Consider the following 19,974-nt stretch of genomic DNA (forward strand, 5'->3'; position numbering starts at 1 on the left):
TTTAAGAAACTGCATTTTACTGCAACATCTATTTTTCTCTGATAGGGTCGAGTGGCCTGGTAAGGAACAGCAAGCGATTCAACCCAAGGGATATGTTTATATTATTTTCGAATCGGACAAGCAGGTCAAAGCGTTGCTTCAAACCTGTACCTACACAGACGCGAATAGCTACAACGGTTCTAGTCGTGGAAACAATTCGACATCTTCCGGAGCTTTGACTTACTCGTCAGCAAATAGCGACGATCAACAGCTTCAACATCAACAATCGGGACAGTTGGTGTTACACAATAAAATGCTGCCTCAACCGGGAGCAAAAATCAACTTCAAGATTTCTTCGAAGCGAATCAAATCGAAAGACGTGGAAGTGATTCCGTGGAACATTGCTGACTCGAATTACGTCAAGTCCACTTCACAGAAGCTCGATCCGACAAAGACCGTATTCGTTGGGGCACTACACGGTCAGCTCACAGCCGAAGGATTGGCAAAAATCATGAACGATCTGTTCGATGGCGTGGTTTACGTTGGCATCGACACGGACAAATACAAGTACCCACTGGGTTCGGCTCGCGTCACCTTCAACAACTCTCGCTCGTACATGAAGGCCGTGGTGGCAGCGTTTATCGAAATCAAAACGGCTAAATTCACGAAAAAACTGCAAGTGGATCCCTATCTGGAGGACTCGCTATGCTCGATGTGCGGAGTACAACACGGACCATACTTCTGCCGGGAGATCGTTTGTTTCAGGTGAGTGGGAACGCACTACGTGACTCTCGGATATAGTTGAATACTGGGTGGAATAATTGACAGAGAGCAATGCGCACGCACGTCCTTAGAAGATGATTGGCTGCAACGCGAGTCATTAAAACTATTTTCCTTTGTAAATCAATAACAATAGTTTCTTTTAGGGTTTGGAAACTCCTACATAAGAACTCCCCTTAAGCTTAGTTGCCAACGATACCCGTTCAACACAGTTCGTTGGAAATTTAAAATTGCAAAAAAGCAATTTTAGAAGAAAGAGAAAATTCAAGCAGTTACTTTAATTAATTTCTTATTCCTTCCGAACTTTGATTTTTTCATAATCTCTAGACAATATTAACAGGTGTACTGGAATTGAGATTAATTGAGTAAAATTTGTATTATTTTTCAGTTGTTTACTGCAGAAGACAGTTGTGACCCTTCTGAACCCATTACTTACGTTCGACATTTACAGTTTTTATTTCTGATAAAATTGGGAAAATCTCAGTACCAAGAATTATAAAATCTAGAATTATCGCATTCACTGGAAGACGTTTATTCGTTTTGCAACGGTTAAAATTCGAATATATATAGTAGTTTGTTCAATGGAATTTGATGTTCGAAGGTGGATTTTTTTTATTTAATAGAGGAGACCGGGGCTAAGCCGAACACTGTTAGGAAATTGAAAAAAGCATCCATTACAACTAAATAGCTTCAACCTTCACCGATTTGTGACTGGGAAATACATGCATTAGTTTTTGTACCAAATCACGATAAATTTGACCAACCCAAAATTCAAAATTTAGGAACCACGGGACTATAAAGTTTCGCGCAAAAATGAAGATCGAACACAGTCGGGCGCCAAATCTTAAGATGACCTAATGAGCGAAAATGAAATGAAACCGTGTTCGAATGAATTGTTTTTTGATTTCTCGGAACTTAACGCCCTGCAGTACAAAATAATTGATGTTGAAACTGACTTTATAGTCTGTTTTGAAAACTGCTTGCTTGTTTCGCTACATATAATGAACGTTTTACTTGAATTTATAGTGAATCTAGTTTTAATAAGTGATAAGAAATAGAATGGAAATATAGATATCAATTTATAGGTACGTTTCAAGAGTCCGTTTAAAATTTCATATCGAAAATTATGTGTCTGGTTTAATCCCGCACAGACAGTTAATTTTCTAGGTGCAATAATAGTTTTATTTTCTACGTAATCGAACGCACTCAATAATCACTAGATTCAGCATGAAATGAACATTTGAAAGCACTAAAAAGACCGGCATTACAATGCACAGAAATCAAATATACATGTCAATAATAATGTCACATGAAAGTGCGTTTACAAGATCAATCCATGGTTCGAAATAATTGCTGATATTTGAGCTGTCTGGCTTTACCCCGGTCTCCCCGGGTATAATTTTTGAGGCACACTGCTTAAGCTCAGGGATGCCGAGGGTAGTTTCTAATTGAAATTTACTATTTATCTAAAACTACGTTAAGTTCATTCACTGTGCTAATATCGCAATGTTGGAATAACTGTGATCTACTCTGGTGGAGCTTGCGTCTAGGTGGTGGTCGGCAATGGTTGGCGGATTGAAGCTTCCTTCTGCCCGTTTGGGTGGTTGATAATTTTGAAAAAGATAGCAACAAGAAAGGAGAGCAGTACATTAGAGATGGTTGGGTAAGGGGTTTTTTCAAATCCGAACTCGACCCGTACCCGATAGACAATAAAAAACTTATCCGTAGCCGAGCCCGAGATTAATTTTTCTTCCAAACCCAAACCCGACCTGTACCCGTTGAAACAACAAACATCGTTACCCGTACCCGACCTAAACAAGAAAAAAGTTCTGAAACTCAAAAAAAACCGAAACCAGAACAAATTTTTTAACCCGAACCCGATCCACAAAAACTACCTCTACACGGGTAAAAATCTATTGCCGGTACCATGATTTTTTAATCATGAAATCATCAACCATGTCTTTTTATGAAATTTCATGAGCAAAATGATTGATATCACGAAAATTCTCATGAAAGATGTGTTATTGTTCATGATATCAATCTTTTTGATCATGAAATCATGACTTATTATCCATGATAGATATGATTCATAATTTCATGATTTTTAATCATTGTTCCGGGAATAGATTTTTATCCGTGTACAGTACATATTGTAGCAATAAGGATTGAAACAGGGGGAGGAGTGCGAAGGGAGTTTAGAATTGGCAAAAGATGTTATTAAGTTAACTGCTGAGATGGTGAAGAGACGGGAAGTGGGACACGTGAGATAATTAGTGACATTACAAAGATCAAGTTGTTTCCGAGAAATAAAGGTGGTTGCTCGTTGTTTGTTACAATCTTATATCACCATTAAGAAACATTTTGACATTCACATTCACTGAATTTTCTATAAAACCATAGATTTTTCCATCTTTTTTGCTAAACAGATTCTGCGTCACAGATCACAGTTTGTTTTCGAAATTCACAGATTTTCGCAGATTTAAAACCAAAATATGCATCACAGATGATAAACAGTTTATTTCAAGTTGAAACACAGATTTCAAAATGTCAGCTCTGATGAGCGATTATTGTGAAAATTCAATGCCTACTTTTCCGATCGCGTTGCAATGCGCACCGGCCTTCAAACATTGACGATTCGCTAGCACAGTGTTTCTCAAAGGTGGACAAAACTAACATTGACAGTAAATGGATAAAAACATCGATGAATGTTTCGACTTTGGTTTCAATTCTTATTTAGAAATCATCGTATATTTTCAGATCAATTTTAGATAATTCGATGAACTGTTGGTTTATCTTTTAACTTTACACTTTTTTCCCACTTTTCTTGTGTATCCACTGAATATATCATTTTCGAATATTTTCGAGACGGGGTTGATAAGTATGTTATTGAAATTAATGTCGTATTAATTCCTAATTCATATTTGGAAATCCTAGATGGCCACAAACGTTTTGTTGTGGATTGTTCTAATCTAAATGTATTTTGTGAATGAATTTGAACAATGTATTTCTTGTATTGTATTTATCAACTAGTACGTAAGCTACCCGCCTGGTATTCGTAGCCTGGGGGTGTCCTCCGCGAACCCACACGGACAGAAAGAAGCGGCTAATACCAAGATACTTACCAACGTGTTACATTCAGTACGCCGGCCGGTGCCGATTGCTAGCTGAAGGCGGGATCTGCCAAAGTCATTACATTATCTTAATATACTATCCTAGTTTTAAGTTATTTGTAAATTAAAATTAGAAAAAGCCCTTGGCATCTTAGAGCTTAAGCAGTGTGCCTTAATAAATTATATGATTGAAAAAAAAAACTAGTACGTATGATTATTACTATTTGGAAGTGTGAAAAACACACTTTAATTTTATTTGTATTCATGTCATCCTGTTATGTCTCTTAAATTAGTCACCCTGCTTCGGTTACGGCTGAAGCAGAAAAAAGTCGGTACCAGAGAGATCGGATCTAACATATTTCTAACATTCCGTTTATCTCATCTACAGATATTTCTGCCGATCTTGCTGGCAGTTTCAGCACAATCGGGACAGCTCACTCCAGAATCACAAACCACTGACGCGCAATTCGAAATCCACGGCGATCGTGGGTGTTGGCCCTCAGCAGCAGCAGCAGCAACAACAGCAGCAGCAGCATCATTCACAGTTACAGATTCAGTATCATCACAACTATCACAACCAGCAACAACAACAACAACAGCAGCAACATCACCATGGTCACTCCCATCATCAGCATCATTCTTACAATTCGCTGCACAGTTCGCCAAAGTCGCCTTCTCCGCCGTGCACTAGCAGCAATAGTTCAGCAGATTCATCACCGGTCTCCTGCCATGGACCGGCAAATTTGCACCAACAGCTGCAGCAACAGTTTGGAAGCCTCTAAGTCAACTCGTGAGTTACTTTTATTTGCCTTTCGAAACTTCACACGTTAGAAACATCTTCCCTATCAACGGTAATCGGATACAGGGGTGTCTGTCATTCTGCCGACACTGCGAGCTCAAAGTTTACTTCGATCATTGTTATCTCCCAGATGCAATTGTTGATTGTTTGCAACCTCCTTATCACATCTTTTAGATATTTATCAATACATAGTAAGTAGCTTGCGGCAGCCCAACCATTCCGTCAGATGCTATTTTGGTACGTGGGGCAAAGAAACACATCTTCACGGAATCGCTTTGAGATATTTCCTCGTTAGAAATTTCCTATGCACAAAGGAATTCCGCCAGATGGGTCTGGATTTCTAAAAATCCTCCTACACATGCACAACTATTTTGCAATATTTCCATTAGACTCAACTGAATGGGCTAATTTAATACTAATACCGTGCTATTATTATTTAAATTGCACCGATTTAAGATGATTTCAGTTCAATAGGCGCGCATGGCATTTGTTAAATGATTGCACACAAAAAAAATCAGGCGATGGAAAATAGAGAAAAAAATAGTTGGTTAATGCCATAGGTTAGACCGAAAAAGCGTATACAGCATCTAACGGAAGGAAGGCACGTGGCACTAGGCTAGGAACTGATACGTTTTTGATTACTTTTAAGCTAAAAGCAGTTAAAACCCGTTTAGAACACACACACAAAATATTAAAATAAAAACAACAAGACAGGTGAATAACAGGCCAACAAAAGTAAAAAAAGAACACACAGTGAGGGAAAGCTCCTTTTATACATAAAAATTTTAAACGTCGAATGCCAGTAATGCTAGAAGGCAGAACCAAACAAAAAAAATGTCGTTTTTAGTTAGGGTGAAAAAAAACCAACGCTGTTGCCTTCATCAGCGCAAAAGAAAGAAAGAAAGAATGGCTACCGGAGTGAATGCAGAATTAGATTTTTAACACTTTCTGAGGAATGTTGTTTTTCGAAAGTAATCTCAACCAGCAGTTGTATTATTCTACATTATTGTTTATACTTTTCGTCTCTTATATTTATTGTTTATTTATTTCCACTGCTTCGGCAGACTTTGTTTAACGATAGGGAATTTGGTAGTCTCTAGATGAGCTTTTTTTTGTAGAGTGATTTATTGTACAATTACCGAGAAAAGGTAACATGCTATCTCACTATTTCGTTAAATTGCATTTACGCACTTCGAAATGCATTTAAATTTCTCTATCTATCGAATGTTATATTATCGATTCGCGATAGAAGCTGCTTGGCTTGTGTTTATGTTATTTATTATTTTCTTTTTGTGAACCATACATTCCCAGAATGATAACTTCTAGTATACATATATTTATTATTGCATAAACTTTGTTCACCAGCACATCACACTTGTTTTTTACTGTTTTATAGAGGCACTAATCATTTTCAGTGGGCATTTTAATTGCAACCGTATTTGTTTTGTTCTTTTTAAATGTATTGTTGTTTTGACATATTTTACTCTCATTTTACATGCATTTTAACTAGAGGAATTTTAGTTTAGTGTTTGAGTGTTTTTAAATATTCCACGATTAATTTTACCATCCATTTGGAAGTGAGGTGGATTTGTTTTATACGTAGAAATTTTGGTTATTGGGAATTACATCGATGCTAGAGAAGGTAATGAACCGGATGCGTTTGTGAAATAATGGTGTGCGACAAAAACAAAAAATACCGGAACAAACTGGTTGATCATGTGGCTTAGCTGGAGTATCATTGAACACATCAATAATTTTAATTTGCGAACAGGAAACGAACAAGGTATAATGCTATTGAATGTAATTTAGGAACGACACAAATAGTTTTCTGGACATTCGCCTGTCCGACCAGGGTGGAAACTAAAATTTTGGAATTTCTTTCTCAAGCTGTCAAAAAAGACAAACATACTTGGAGAAGATCTGATTTATTGAAATTAAAGATACATTGTTCGTTGTTGAAAAAAAATTAGTGAACATTTGAAAACGGTCCGAAATCGGATGTTCGGCGAAGCTTCCGTTTGATGTCGGAACAGGAGCGTTGTACGGCCTTCATGTCAACTTTGCGAATGCATCTCTTGATTCTACCAATCTACTGTTAACAATTCGTGGCTCTCCAGTTATTTTTGTACACCAAGGAGCTCAAAACCCCGAAGAAATCTTCGATTAGGCGACACTGGGTACAAATGGGTTCGAATGGGTATTCAGGAACGATTGTGTTTTTGGCGCAATGCGATGACGCTTTATCTGGCAAAAACACGTATTGTCCATCAGCATGATGTATTTGAAAAAACGGGATCAAAACTTTCTACAAACATTCGTTCTGGTAGTACACATCTTGATTGATTGCCAACCCAGATGGCTTGAACCATGGCTTAGAAATGCCTTTCTCGGAAATGACAATGTACAGCATCACTTTCTGTTCAAACTTATGTTTAAAATAATATTTTATGTTCGGATGTACAGTAGAATAGGCGTCTTCGAAAGAGGGAAGCAGTTGTTGGGCATCTTAGGATATTCTAAACTGTCGAAGCCGCTACATTTTTGCTTTTAAAATGTTGTACCGTATACTATTTGCCGAGATTTCTGTGCAGTTCGTAGAACTATACAATGCGCTCGTGAAATACTTCTTGTTTCGACCGCATTTTGAGTAAAACTGAGCAAGCATGAACAAAACGAAAAATACTAGCAGAAAGAGGAGAAAGAGAGCTAACACATACACACTCTTATTTTTCTCTGAGCTCGTTTGTTGCTAAGCATACAGGCCTCGAAAAAATTCCAAAATTTTAGTTGCCACCCGTTATTTGGCCGGGCTGGGAATCAAATCCAAGTAGGCAGTGTGAGAAGCGAACGTCTTATTCATTACTCTATGCACGTCACCTAAATAATATCCTTTTTTCAGAACTACTCTAATTTAAATAAAACTATAGATATTGCACCAATAGTCATCTCATAAGTAGAGATTTACGCTGTGCAAGAATGGGTAAAACTTTATCGTGAATATTTCTTTTTGTGTTCAACAACGAAATTATTCATTGAAGCCTTCAGCAAAATGGTCAACAATTTTGGGATAAAATTTTCAGTAGTACTTAATCAACAGAAATACCTCAAAATTCAAGTTTATAGAATGCTTTGTATTGAGGAGGATCAAAGAGGAAAACTCATGACTCGTGTTCACTTTTCTCGAACTTGATATTAGATACGTTCCGTTCATTCAAGTTTGTGCAGTTGACTGTGTACCAGAATTCAGTTCCAGATCCAAACTTCAGCTTCAGAAACAGAAATTCCACAAAATTCCATGTAATGCCAAGACTTTGCTTTTGGAAATTTTCTAGTAGAAATATTATAGGGTAAGGGCTCCCTATTTCATCTCATTTGTAAGGACGTCGCCTTCGAACCCCGATTTAGCCACTAAAATCACTGTAACTATTTCATATTACTGCTTCATTCGCCTTGCTCCACGTTGATAATTGATTCACATTTCTTGAAAATTCAACTAATATTTATGAAACAGCTAAAAACACTAATGATGTTTTCACTACTCTGCTCCTAATTTCATCTCAATGGATTTTTATCCATCCTATCGTTGATCTTTTATTCATCCTATAAATTAGCAATGGCGACAGCAATCAAAACAAAATATTCCACTATTACACTCTCACCCGCATTCGCATGGCTGCCAGATGGCTGACTAAACGCTGCCAGCTGGAAAAATATGGCTTGCAGACATTCTGGTGACCGACTGCCTTACCGCTGCCAGATATACAACTCAAACGATACAACCGTACTTTACTCGTTGAATTATCTAATTAATGGGGCAATGACTTACGGAGATTTAAAGAACTATCTTTTAACATCATTTTATTAGTGAAAACAGATAGAACAGATATAGACTTTCTATGCAAAGTAATACATATTTTCTATGAAAATACCTGGCATCTCTGTGCACAGCCGATGAAACACACACACACTTCACAGCGTTATGTTGGCGTATAGCGGAATGAAACCAGTGCTACTAGATTTGCCACAATGGTTATTTCATTAGTATTTAACACGTTCTTTCTGGTAATATTCGAAGCAAAAACAGTTTTATTGAAATATTAATATCAATAATATAATTAAACTAATGTCACGGATACCAAAAACATATTTTTTTATGGTAATTTGAAGAAGAAAAACAATTTATTTTTTGTAACAATATGAGATAACTTGGCAACTTTGCGAAACCAATTGAGATGAAAAAAGCGCAATCAATTTTCTAGTAGAAATATTATATTTATGATACGAGGCTTTTGTTTCGGTGCCTCATAATCCTTCGAAATCTGGAATCGCACGTGAGTTATCTCAATTCATATTAAAAAAAAGAGCTCTCTTTTGTATTCTCGGGGCGAAGCGGTGTATTGCACAGTGCTTAGCAACGAGTAACCTTACCTTATCCGTGCGTCTACAAACTCTGGTATGTCTTACTGATACAATTCCGACGCGCATAAAAGAATTTAACTTTCATTGTATTCGATGTAACTGTTTCTTTTAATTTTATTTTTTCGACAGAATGGTACGGTTTCAAATAAAATAAATAATTTCCTAATCTTTAATTTTTGAAAGAATGTTTTCCCCAAACATTGATCCATAAATATTAGTTGATGTAAACAGCATTATCATGAAGTTTTATAAAGTACACCCACTTTGCCCCCTACATGGGGCAAGCAGGGCAAACAATTTATTTTTCTAAATCGTTCTGAACAATTACTTAATAACTACTTAAGTGCAATATTTTCTTCCGTTTAAAAGAAAAAAACAGGTATTATGGCGATTTGTTTGAGCGCCGTACGTCTCACATGTGAAGAAAATTTTACTCTCGTTTGTTCCGCCTTGTTGTCTGCAATCGTATTACAACGCAATATTTAAAGAGAGCCTTTCCATTCAGTTAGGGTCAGTATTGTGCAGTTCGATGGCTGGACAATTGCATCGCTATTCCATTGAGAATGTATTTTGAGCGCCGTTGACATCGAGTCGCAGACAATAACTTCCTACAATATTCATACAATGCATACAATGAAAATGCACTTGAATTTGTTATATGCAAAGGAAATTCAACAATTAGATTGTTGTAAGAACTCAAAATCACTTCCGAAGAACTATTCGATATTATCTTCTGATGAAATGCTAGTTATTTTAATAAGCACCATCTGTAATTTAGTGGCCGGGCAATTTTTTACTTCTTATTCAAGTGGCTGGCAGAATAAGTGGTACTTTAATATTGGTCCACCGGTACCATTCTAGAAGCGAAGAAGTAAAGGTCACACGATTCATACTATCCATCAACTAATGAGAACGATTATCGATATTTGGAGCTCGTACTCACGTCGGCCAGTAATGTCGTTAATATTACCCTTCCGCCTTTTTAAGATTCAATTTTTCTTAGTCAGAGTTATCGCTCATGACATGAATCATTTTGCTCATAAAATTATCAGTAATAGGCATGATTTCATTAGAAGGAATGTTTCATGGTTTTCATAATTTCTATCATGGTACCGGCAATGGATTTGAATTCGTGTTGATTTTAATTTGATCTTGAAAATTTTTTGTACATTTTCAATTGTGTGTTTTTTTAAAGTACCCACACGATTTCCTTTTTCTAAGATACCAATATGATAAAATTAATAGCTTTTGAGTTACAATGATATGAAGGAAGTGAAAGCAAAAACACATACGCTCTTTTGAAAACTTAGTCTTGAGTCGAATCGGTCTCTCCATTTGTGCAAAACAAGTGCTGTGCTATACTGAAAATGTATGAAAAGTTACATCCGAATCTTGGTATGTGAAGTCTGATGACCTTTTATCATTTTTTGGGATCATTCAAACCTTTTCCATGACGGTAACGATCCGCACAGAGTGTTGCGTTGCGTAAAACAGCCTTTCTAGTTTAAATTTTATCTTTAAGAGAACCTTTTCGCTCGAAATCTCTGTTAGAAGAAGCCATGATAGTAGGCAGGGAAAATAAGACATTGTTTTCGTTTAGATGAATTAGTGACCACTGCTCGTCAGATATATAGAGCTCTATCTACACGCTCATTCAATGTTACTCTCAAGTGAGTAATTTGTACTCACTTTTGCTTATTTAGTTCAAATGTCAAAAAAGTGAGTAATATTAATTTAGAAGACTGAGTAACTTCTACTCAGTTTCTAAATTGACAACAAGTTTTACGCACAGAGCTTTGAAAACGTTGGGTGAAAATTTACGTCTAATGATTTTTGTATATCTATTGAAAGGAATTTGAAGGAAAATGGAGTAGGTTGGAGACATGGTAGAAGAAGTAGTCTATCGAAAATAAAAAGGTAATATTGTCATACCTCCTAATAAGAAAAACTTGTGCAGCTGTTTCCATGATTAAAGGTTTTTGCTGCCACATTTGTGCAACCTTCGTTCCAGGATACGTGAGAGAGTTTAAAGATCATTTTCAACTTTCTATGGAAAAACTACAAAATGTAAATAAGAGAATTTTTGAGACAATATTTTAAAAAAAAGTTGCATTGTTTTTAATTTACACGCATAATTTTTAAGATAATTCGAATGATATTGAGTAATATATACTCACTCGAGCTAATTTTCCCATTTGTAGCACTGAGTAAATGTTACTTAGAATTTGACAACTAGCATATTTACTAAAAAGTGAGTAAACAAGCTTTACTCTCTATAGAATAGTTCCACTTCTAACGTAAGTGAGTAAAATTTTACTCACTTTAGAGTAACATTGAACGAGCGTGTATATGAATGGATACGTCGAAATATTTCCAAGCAGTGCAAAGCAGTGCTGACATCGAGAATCTGATCAAAGTTGGCCACTGTAGGTACTGTTTTATTTTCCGTGATTTGGATTTGTACCCTATATAGAAATTCAAGACATAGTCCTACGTCAAAATAACGAATGTTTTTCCAAAATTGATCAACCAAACCTAAAAATGCTTGAAAAACAAAGAAATATTCGCATAAACATTATTTCGGAGCATCGAAAAGATTCGTAATTTGAGTAGCTCAGTACTTAAACAACGCACCATTTCTCTAAGCCGTCACATCATTCCAAATGTTTGTAGTTTGCGTTAATTAAGATATGTTTGGGAAAACGTTGAGTTTAGTACCGAGTGTTATATGTTTGTTGCCGTTTGTTTGTTATCAATTGTCTGAACAGAGAGAAACTATCTAAAACAAATCATTCAAAGAAAGTATATCTAGGGACCCAATAATTGATTTTAAAATTATAACAGCACCTAATCTAGACTAGTGTTATCGTCTACAGATAGCTTTCCTCGGCAAGTTGTCTATATTTTTATATTTAATACAAATCCAAATATATTACAGCAGGTTATGTACATTGTTTATACAGGGTGATTTTTTAAGAGCTTGAGAACTTTTTTAAACAATAAAACGCATAAAATTTGCAAAATCTCATCGGTTCTTTATTTTAAACGTTAGATTGGTACATGACATTTACTTTTTGAAGATAATTTCATTTAAATGTTGACCGCGGCTGCGTCTTAGGTGGTCCATTCGGAAAGTCCGCTTTTTTATCGACAAATTTTGTTCAGCGATGAGGCTCATTTCTGGTTGAATGGCTACGTAAATAAGCAAAATTGCCGCATTTGGAGTGAAGAGCAACCAGAAGCCGTTCAAGAACTGCCCATGCATCCCGAAAAATGCACTGTTTGGTGTGGTTTGTACGCTGGTGGAATCATTGGACCGTATTTTTTCAAAGATGCTGTTGGACGCAACGTTACAGTGAATGGCGATCGCTATCGTTCGATGCTAACAAACTTTTTGTTGCCAAAAATGGAAGAACTGAACTTGGTTGACATGTGGTTTCAACAAGATGGCGCTACATGCCACACAGCTCGCGATTCTATGGCCATTTTGAGGGAAAACTTCGGAGAACAATTCATCTCAAGAAATGGACCGGTAAGTTGGCCACCAATATCATGCGATTTGACGCCTTTAGACTATTTTTTGTGGGGCTACGTCAAGTCTAAAGTCTACAGAAATAAGCCAGTAACTATTCCAGCTTTGGAAGACAACATTTCCGAAGAAATTCGGGCTATTCCGGCCGAAATGCTCGAAAAAGTTGCCCAAAATTGGACTTTCCGAATGGACCACCTAAGACGCAGCCGCGGTCAACATTTAAATGAAATTATCTTCAAAAAGTAAATGTCATGTACCAATCTAACGTTTAAAATAAAGAACCGATGAGATTTTGCAAATTTTATGCGTTTTATTGTTTAAAAAAGTTCTCAAGCTCTTAAAAAATCACCCTTTACATAATATAAGTACAGTAATAAGTACTGTAGAAGGATTACGAAACAGGAACAATAGGTGAAGCGAACACAGTATAGCATAAAGGAATGTCAAAAACTTACAGGTTGCTTGAGATTTGACTGAGAAATGCAGCAGAATACCAATAAATAAAGACAATAAGCTACTCTATTGAAGCATTTCTGTAGCCTAGTTCAGATGATGGATTTTTTTTGCAATAACCAAGCCATGATGACGATGCGCCATATAATTGCAGATGGCAGCCAAATCGAATACACCTTTTACATTCCTTTTCCAAAGTATACCAGTTCTACGGTTTGTGACATTTTAGTACGTTTTTTACAGACAAGGTTATTTATAAAAGAAAAATCGACATTGAACTTTGTTACATTCTAAAATCATGTCAAGTAAATTGTTAAATGAAATCAAAAGGCGGAACACAACCAATTTTTCAAAGTGAACCAAATATAAAAAAAATTGAGCGCTTTCATCAATTTTGACGCTGAACAATCGTGCGTTACTAAAGCATAGTGAAAATAATCGAGCTTGATTTATTGAAAAAAAAATCGTTACAAAATTGAATTGGCAACAATAATAGCAGGACAATGATTCAAAGTTTGTAAAAAGTTAAAAATAACAAAAAAATACATTACATTTATCAATATTTAAACTATTGAAATGAAGAAAATGTGCCTAGCCTGTTTAAAATGTATAAAAACAGATATATGCTATTTATTAAACTATGCATCATTAGAATGATTCCAACGAATCAGTCCGTAGTTTATGGGACCGTTCGAAACGTGAATCGAAACTAGAGTAACGTAGATGAACTAAGAGATACAGTCGCGAAGTTGCAATAATCGCTACCAGAATATCATATAAAATGCTACAAAGCAACACCAAAAGTTTTCGATAAAGGAAATAACATCAATCTAATATGTTTTTATTACATTATTTCCAAACAACATTTTGGGATGATTCTGATAACTGCAGTTAGCAAACCGAACACGAGAACGCCTAGGTGGCAATATTGGTACTCCAGAAAGTTGTATTATTTTAGATGTTTTATCGACCAGCTCTCGCGGGAACAAAAAAAAACAAAAGTTGCAAATGTATTTTAACCAGTCGGTCTCGGAACTTTTTTTTTATTACTGAAGCAATGACGAGAAGATTTTTTTTTCATTATTTTTTAATTTAACGAAATGCTTAACCGTCGAAGGCTGCCTGCTTCAAAGTTCATTCCCATTCGAAGAATATTTCGACTGTTCATTCCTAGTAACAGGGTAATTATTTGAGAGAAATAATATGCTTTCATATACGTTTTTCATGATGTACAGATATGTATAAAAACAATCAATAAATTGTTCATTGAAAGCCAAAAATCCAAGAACTAACTAAGAATAATCAGGAAGAACCGTTTTGCCGAAAGCTGTTTCACCGAATGCGCCATTTTGCTGAAAACTAACACTTTGCCGACTAATCTATCGAAATTATTTATTTTTCTATATCATAGACACCAGCTGAGTAGTTGGGATGGCCTTCGACGAAATGACTTACGGGAAATCGACGAAGTGGCCCTTTCGATGAGGTGACCCTCACAATGAAATGGTTTGGTCGAAACCGTAGAATCACTATAGAAAATCCAAGGATAACTAGGAACCATTATATGGGGAATAAAGTGATTAAAATTTACTTAGGTTACAATATTTGTCAAAATGAGAGTGAACATTTGAAATTGCAGCAACCGACGGCCAAGTAATCTGTTTTTTATGCCTAGTTTTTTGTCAGATTCTTGTTCAATGGAGTATTTAAAAGAAAAGAGCGTTTAACACAAACCTTTAGTGTAACCTAGAAACTATATCACTGGAAAGATGGGTGAATGGAACTTAACAGTGGATTGGCGGCAAATCGTACGAAGTTGACCTTGGCATTGCGTTCAGTTTTGTGGTCACAAAAAACTCAGTGACTCATTTCATTCGACGTCAGTCCCTATAATGATCTGTAGCTCGATTTCGTTTGGTCGGAAAACAAATCTTACTTGTCATTTTAACTAAAAATAGAAATCAAAAAAACACGGAAGACAGTGAATGTAATCTTCGATTTCCCTTTAATGTTGTTTTAACAGTGTTAATTTTAACGGCGGTAAATAAATTTTAGCAAACGAACAGTATATCAACTGAAAGCTTATAATGTTTGACTGAGGGGGTTTAAAATCGGTGAAATACAATAAATTTTATTGTTCATGTTTTGAATTATTTAAATTATTACTATTCAATCTGAGATGAAATCTTACGGTAATCTGTGTATATTTTCAAAATTCACTATAAAACCAGTACATTTTATCGCAAATATTAGACCGAAAACAGATTTCAGTTAATTTAAATCATAGGTTGAAACCCTTCGATTGGGTTTGGATTGTATAGTTTATATGAAAATCGTAAGCAATCATTTTCCGGTGTAAAAGTGCAATAATTAACTTATATAGTTTTAACAATACAGTAGCGTTAAGGTGCATAATTTTTATTACAATTATGGGTTTTGTTTGTGGTGCTAGGAAAAGGATGAGATTTTTTTAAGAGACAATTTTTATAGCGTTTGAATCTCATTTTAATTAGTAAATTTACATACGCATCGTGAAACTAAATTCAGATCAACACTCCCATTGAGAGCACTGGCAACAGTTTTAATTCCAGTGCTTCAATGCTTAATAACTGAAATTAGTAAAGATAGAAAAGATTATATTTTATACATGAAAGCAATATAACCGATTTAAGGCTAAACTTAGGCCTCGTGAATTGATCAACATACGGTATGAATATTGACTAAAGGCGATTACGCTGGCAAGTCTATATTATAATCACGTTTAATATTTTTACTGATGTATGTTACAATATGCTTATTGCTGAAATCAAATTAACACTTAAAAAAAGGGAATGTATGCACGGGGTGCGACAAACTTACGTAGGACCAATAGCCACGGGTTGGATTCGGACGTTCTAATGGCAACAGTACGTGTGCAGAGAACTTTTCCCCATAGGCATTATTCAACAAACGTGTTTAACATGAAAGACAGCAGAAATATATTAAACAAAAAAAAACGGACGAGTTTCAGCTACGATAATCAAATGCAAAAACATATACAAAAAAACTATTTATAATAATTCATATATAGCCGAACAAGTTAATATCTAAAGAGCAAAAAAAAATACTCACCCACAAATCTAACAGTAAAAACCGAACATACGTAAACGAAATGACACAATAAACAGCAGTACTACATGAAAACCTCGTTTATAGTGCATCCAGGAGGCCAAGAACTCGACTTATCAAACTACCATTAACACTCAATTTATTCCAAACTTAAACAAAACAATTACTAGAGAGAAAAGATACACGAGACAATAAAGCTCTAGACCAACACTGGAGGAACGACTTTTATCGGTATATTTTGAAGTAAACGTAGAACTTGCAGTTTGTTTTACATTCTCATACGCCACAACATAACTGAATTATTCACACAGTAAAGGCAGCAACAGTGCAGCGACCTTTTTTGCTAGAGCTAGGTACTTCACGACATGACAACTATTCTAAAGAGCAGAATTTGTGGGTATTTACGTTTGTGAAACATATGCCTACTATGATTATACCGAATAAAGCAACAACTAAACATCAAAACAGCTCAATCAAAGCTACTCTCTCAAAAGCTGTGTTGTCCTAGGCGTAGTCAGTAATATCACCTCCTATGGCGTTTTTCCCTGAAAATAGTGGTGTCGTGAATTGCAGTCGTTTCGCACTTTCGAATAGATCGAAAATGCAAAATCAGAGCTATCCACAACACCAGTGTTCAGTTTCAAAACGCCATTAGTTAATTAGTAATCATTTCAATGAACGATTTCCGAATCATTAGTTTTTTCCTGTAATCTGTTGCCATTTTTAAGATAGCTTCACAATATCTGTCTTTTGAAATCTTGGTCCATATTGACGAAAACTCTACTCATTAATTTTGACAGTTCAATCTTGATGTTAATTTTATATAATTAAAAAAGTTTTGCAATTCAAGAAAAAGTAGGTAATCGCTTGGTGCCAAGTCTTCATAATAAATTATTACTTTACAGTCCCACAAAATACAAAGCAAAGTTTTTGGTCGCTAGTCCTGATTAGGTCACTGTTGCTTCACCGCGCATTGAACACGTGTTCATGTTCGCACAACGTTATCGTACACTGGAACAAGAAATCCCATAACATTCATTTGAAAAATCACATGAGCTGGAGTTTCCAATGTAAAATAGAGAGAAATGGTAAAAAAGACTAGCTCTTATCCAATCCTACAAAGTTAAAATTGAATGTTATTTCTAAATCCTTCCGAGCAAACAATGTGTAAGAAAAATAGACGATAATAGCGACATACAGCCCAGCCGGAGAATCAAAAAGAGATTCGATTGGTGTGTGATTCATAAGTTTTGGCATGCGGCATTAGTTCATCGAGTTGAGACTAATATTTGAACTACACCGGCCGTGCACTGTCAAATCATATGTCAAGTTCTTTTTACTGGGGAGTCTTCTAAGTTGTGTTTCATCACATCCAGAGTAGTTCAATTGGTAGAACGATTTTCCCGTATCGGAGAAGGTTGCGAATTAATAACTGTCTTCGAGAATTGGTGTCGCTAGGATTCGTATATTGTTATTTTTATTTTATTAGTCATTTTTCAATATGCTTTTCGGTGTATTATATTCCTAGTATTGTACTTTTCTAAAATTTTGGCATAAGACTGAGACAAAAATAGCTGCCAGTTTCATATATCCCGTTAGTGTTCACAACAAATGTTTGCAAATTCCTGCAAACATCGTGTCTACTGATTAATTTTGTATTCACTCCTCGATTGTTGAAATGGCATCGAAGCAAGAGTAGTAGCGTGTCAAAATTCTGCGCTATTCGCATGCGAGGTAGTCTACCTTGATAAATGTGGCAAAACTAACTGTTACTAATGTAATAGAAGTATTCGGAGAACGTTTGTCTATCGCCAGGAAGACTGAATCGGGAGGGGTTGAAATCAAACGCCGAATGTCGCAAAACTGTCGAAAAAAGAGGCGCACTCCCAACATCTCCATCCAAGGAATCACGTTCATCTTTGACAGCTGCCGGTGGATTTTTTTGTTTTGCGACTGCAAATAAAAAATCGAAAAATTGCGAAAAAGTGTCTGTTGAAAACGTGTTCCACAATGAAAAGAACTATAAAGATTGTCCTGTATGCGTTTTCAGCATCAAGGAGTGATATTTGTATAAATCTGTTTAGTGAGAGGCGACTGGCAATTTTGCAAACGATGAGCCTCTGATGAACTTTTAAACTATAAACAAACCACCGGCGGCTGTCAAAAAAAGTTCATTCTGTTCATTTTGTGAGGTTATGTCATGTTCGTGTAAAACCTAATTAGATTTTTTATCGTGACGTCACTAATGAACAAAGATTCATCCTTGACTGTTCAGCGGTACTGTTTACAAACAAGCTTAAACAAAAATCGAAATACACATCTTAAACAATCGTCTATACACTTTGCAACTAGTCACTTTTATTTAATAAATCTCAAAATCAAACCGTATCCAATCGTGAACAAATGTTTTAATACTATATTTAGGTGATATGCACCGTAAAAGGTCTCATCCATTTTGTCAACAGACAAACAAAAAAAGTCTGTTTACAAACAGTACCGCCGAACTGTCAAAATGTGTTCATCCGATTGAGGTTAGCAGTGACGGTAAAAAACCTAATTAGGTTTTGCACGAACATGACATAACCTCACAAAAATGAACAGAATGAACTTTTTTTGACAGTCGACGTGTACTTGTTTACAGTTTAAAAGTTCATCAGAAGTTCATCGTTCGAATGTAAAAATTGCAAGTCGCCTCACACTCAACAGATTCATACATAAATCGCTCCTTGATGCTGGAAACACATACAGCGTAATCTTTTTAGTTATTTTCATTGTGGAATACGCTTTTAACAGGCACTTTTTCGTCATTTTTTCAATTTTTAACTTGCAGTCGCAAAACAAAACAAGTACACGGCAACTGTCAAAGATGAACTTGATTCATCGGCAGTTCATTTGTGTCGTCATCGTGCAAAACCTAATTAGGTACGATGTTGCTCAAATTCATTTGATCTCTATCTACAACAGGCATATAACCACCTCGTCTTTGGTATCAACAGATAACTTCCAGCACAAAAATGCAAATAGTCTGTTGATACAAGTCTGTTGATACATGCCTACTGGAGATTGAAAATATAATTATACTTTTCATGGAATTATAAGTCGTTCAATAAAAACAACTTTTTTTGGCGTGTCATTTACATTTCGGACAATGTTTTGCTAGCAAAGAGTCGGCGTTCGACATCTCTTGATTCAAAGTCGTACAGGATCAAATTTTAGGTCTTCTAAATCATTCCCATAGTATTTAGGCGTTCTGATACGACTTGCAGAATTCGGAACGCGTCTTAGTCGAGAAATGATTCCGAGTTGGTATCTTCACATCATCTTAGTGCTACCTTGTCGCATTGTTGTCTCCGTTGATTATCAGTGGTTGTTTTTGAACATTAATTCAATGCTGCCCCAGGTTTCAAGAGTCATATACTTTTATCAAGAATGTATACTATCTTTTTCATCGAACAAAGAAAAAACTAATCCGTTTACGGTGGGCGCAAAAATTTTAAACCAATAAATTTATCAACAAAGGTTTCATGCTTTCGTGTTTGAGTTAGGCGATGTACTGTTGTAAAAAGCAGAATTTATATAAGAAGCACGTGCAACAAATGCTTGGATTAGTGACAATCATAATCCGACACGGAATTTGGAACTCATTGAGCATTCTAAATCATATATCGGAATGGTCTAACTGAAGGACCCTGCTGGGCTATGTAGGGTTGTTGTAGGGTTATTGAGCATATCGTTGAAACATTTTTACGATGCCTTAAAAGCCCTCACGAATGCTTTTTCAAGGAATTGAAATT

At 35.8% G+C, this 19,974-nt stretch overlaps 1 protein-coding gene across 9 annotated transcripts in view; it reads left to right on the top strand.

Annotated features, from left to right (window-relative positions):
* LOC131436156 (putative uncharacterized protein DDB_G0282133) overlaps nucleotides 1-16,673 on the top strand; it is a 67,428-nt gene extending 50,755 nt beyond the window's left edge. For all 9 annotated transcript variants that reach the window (XM_058604755.1, XM_058604718.1, XM_058604710.1 and 6 more), the window contains exons 8-9: nucleotides 46-744; nucleotides 4,258-16,673. In XM_058604755.1, coding sequence (XP_058460738.1) covers nucleotides 46-744; nucleotides 4,258-4,651 — 1,093 coding nt within the window. In that variant the 3' untranslated portion in view covers nucleotides 4,652-16,673. The remainder of the gene's footprint in view (nucleotides 1-45; nucleotides 745-4,257) is intronic.
* The last annotated feature ends 3,301 nt before the right edge of the window (nucleotides 16,674-19,974 follow it).

The sequence above is a fragment of the Malaya genurostris genome, chromosome 1, assembly GCF_030247185.1.
Source record: "Malaya genurostris strain Urasoe2022 chromosome 1, Malgen_1.1, whole genome shotgun sequence".
Taxonomy (NCBI): domain Eukaryota; kingdom Metazoa; phylum Arthropoda; class Insecta; order Diptera; family Culicidae; genus Malaya; species Malaya genurostris.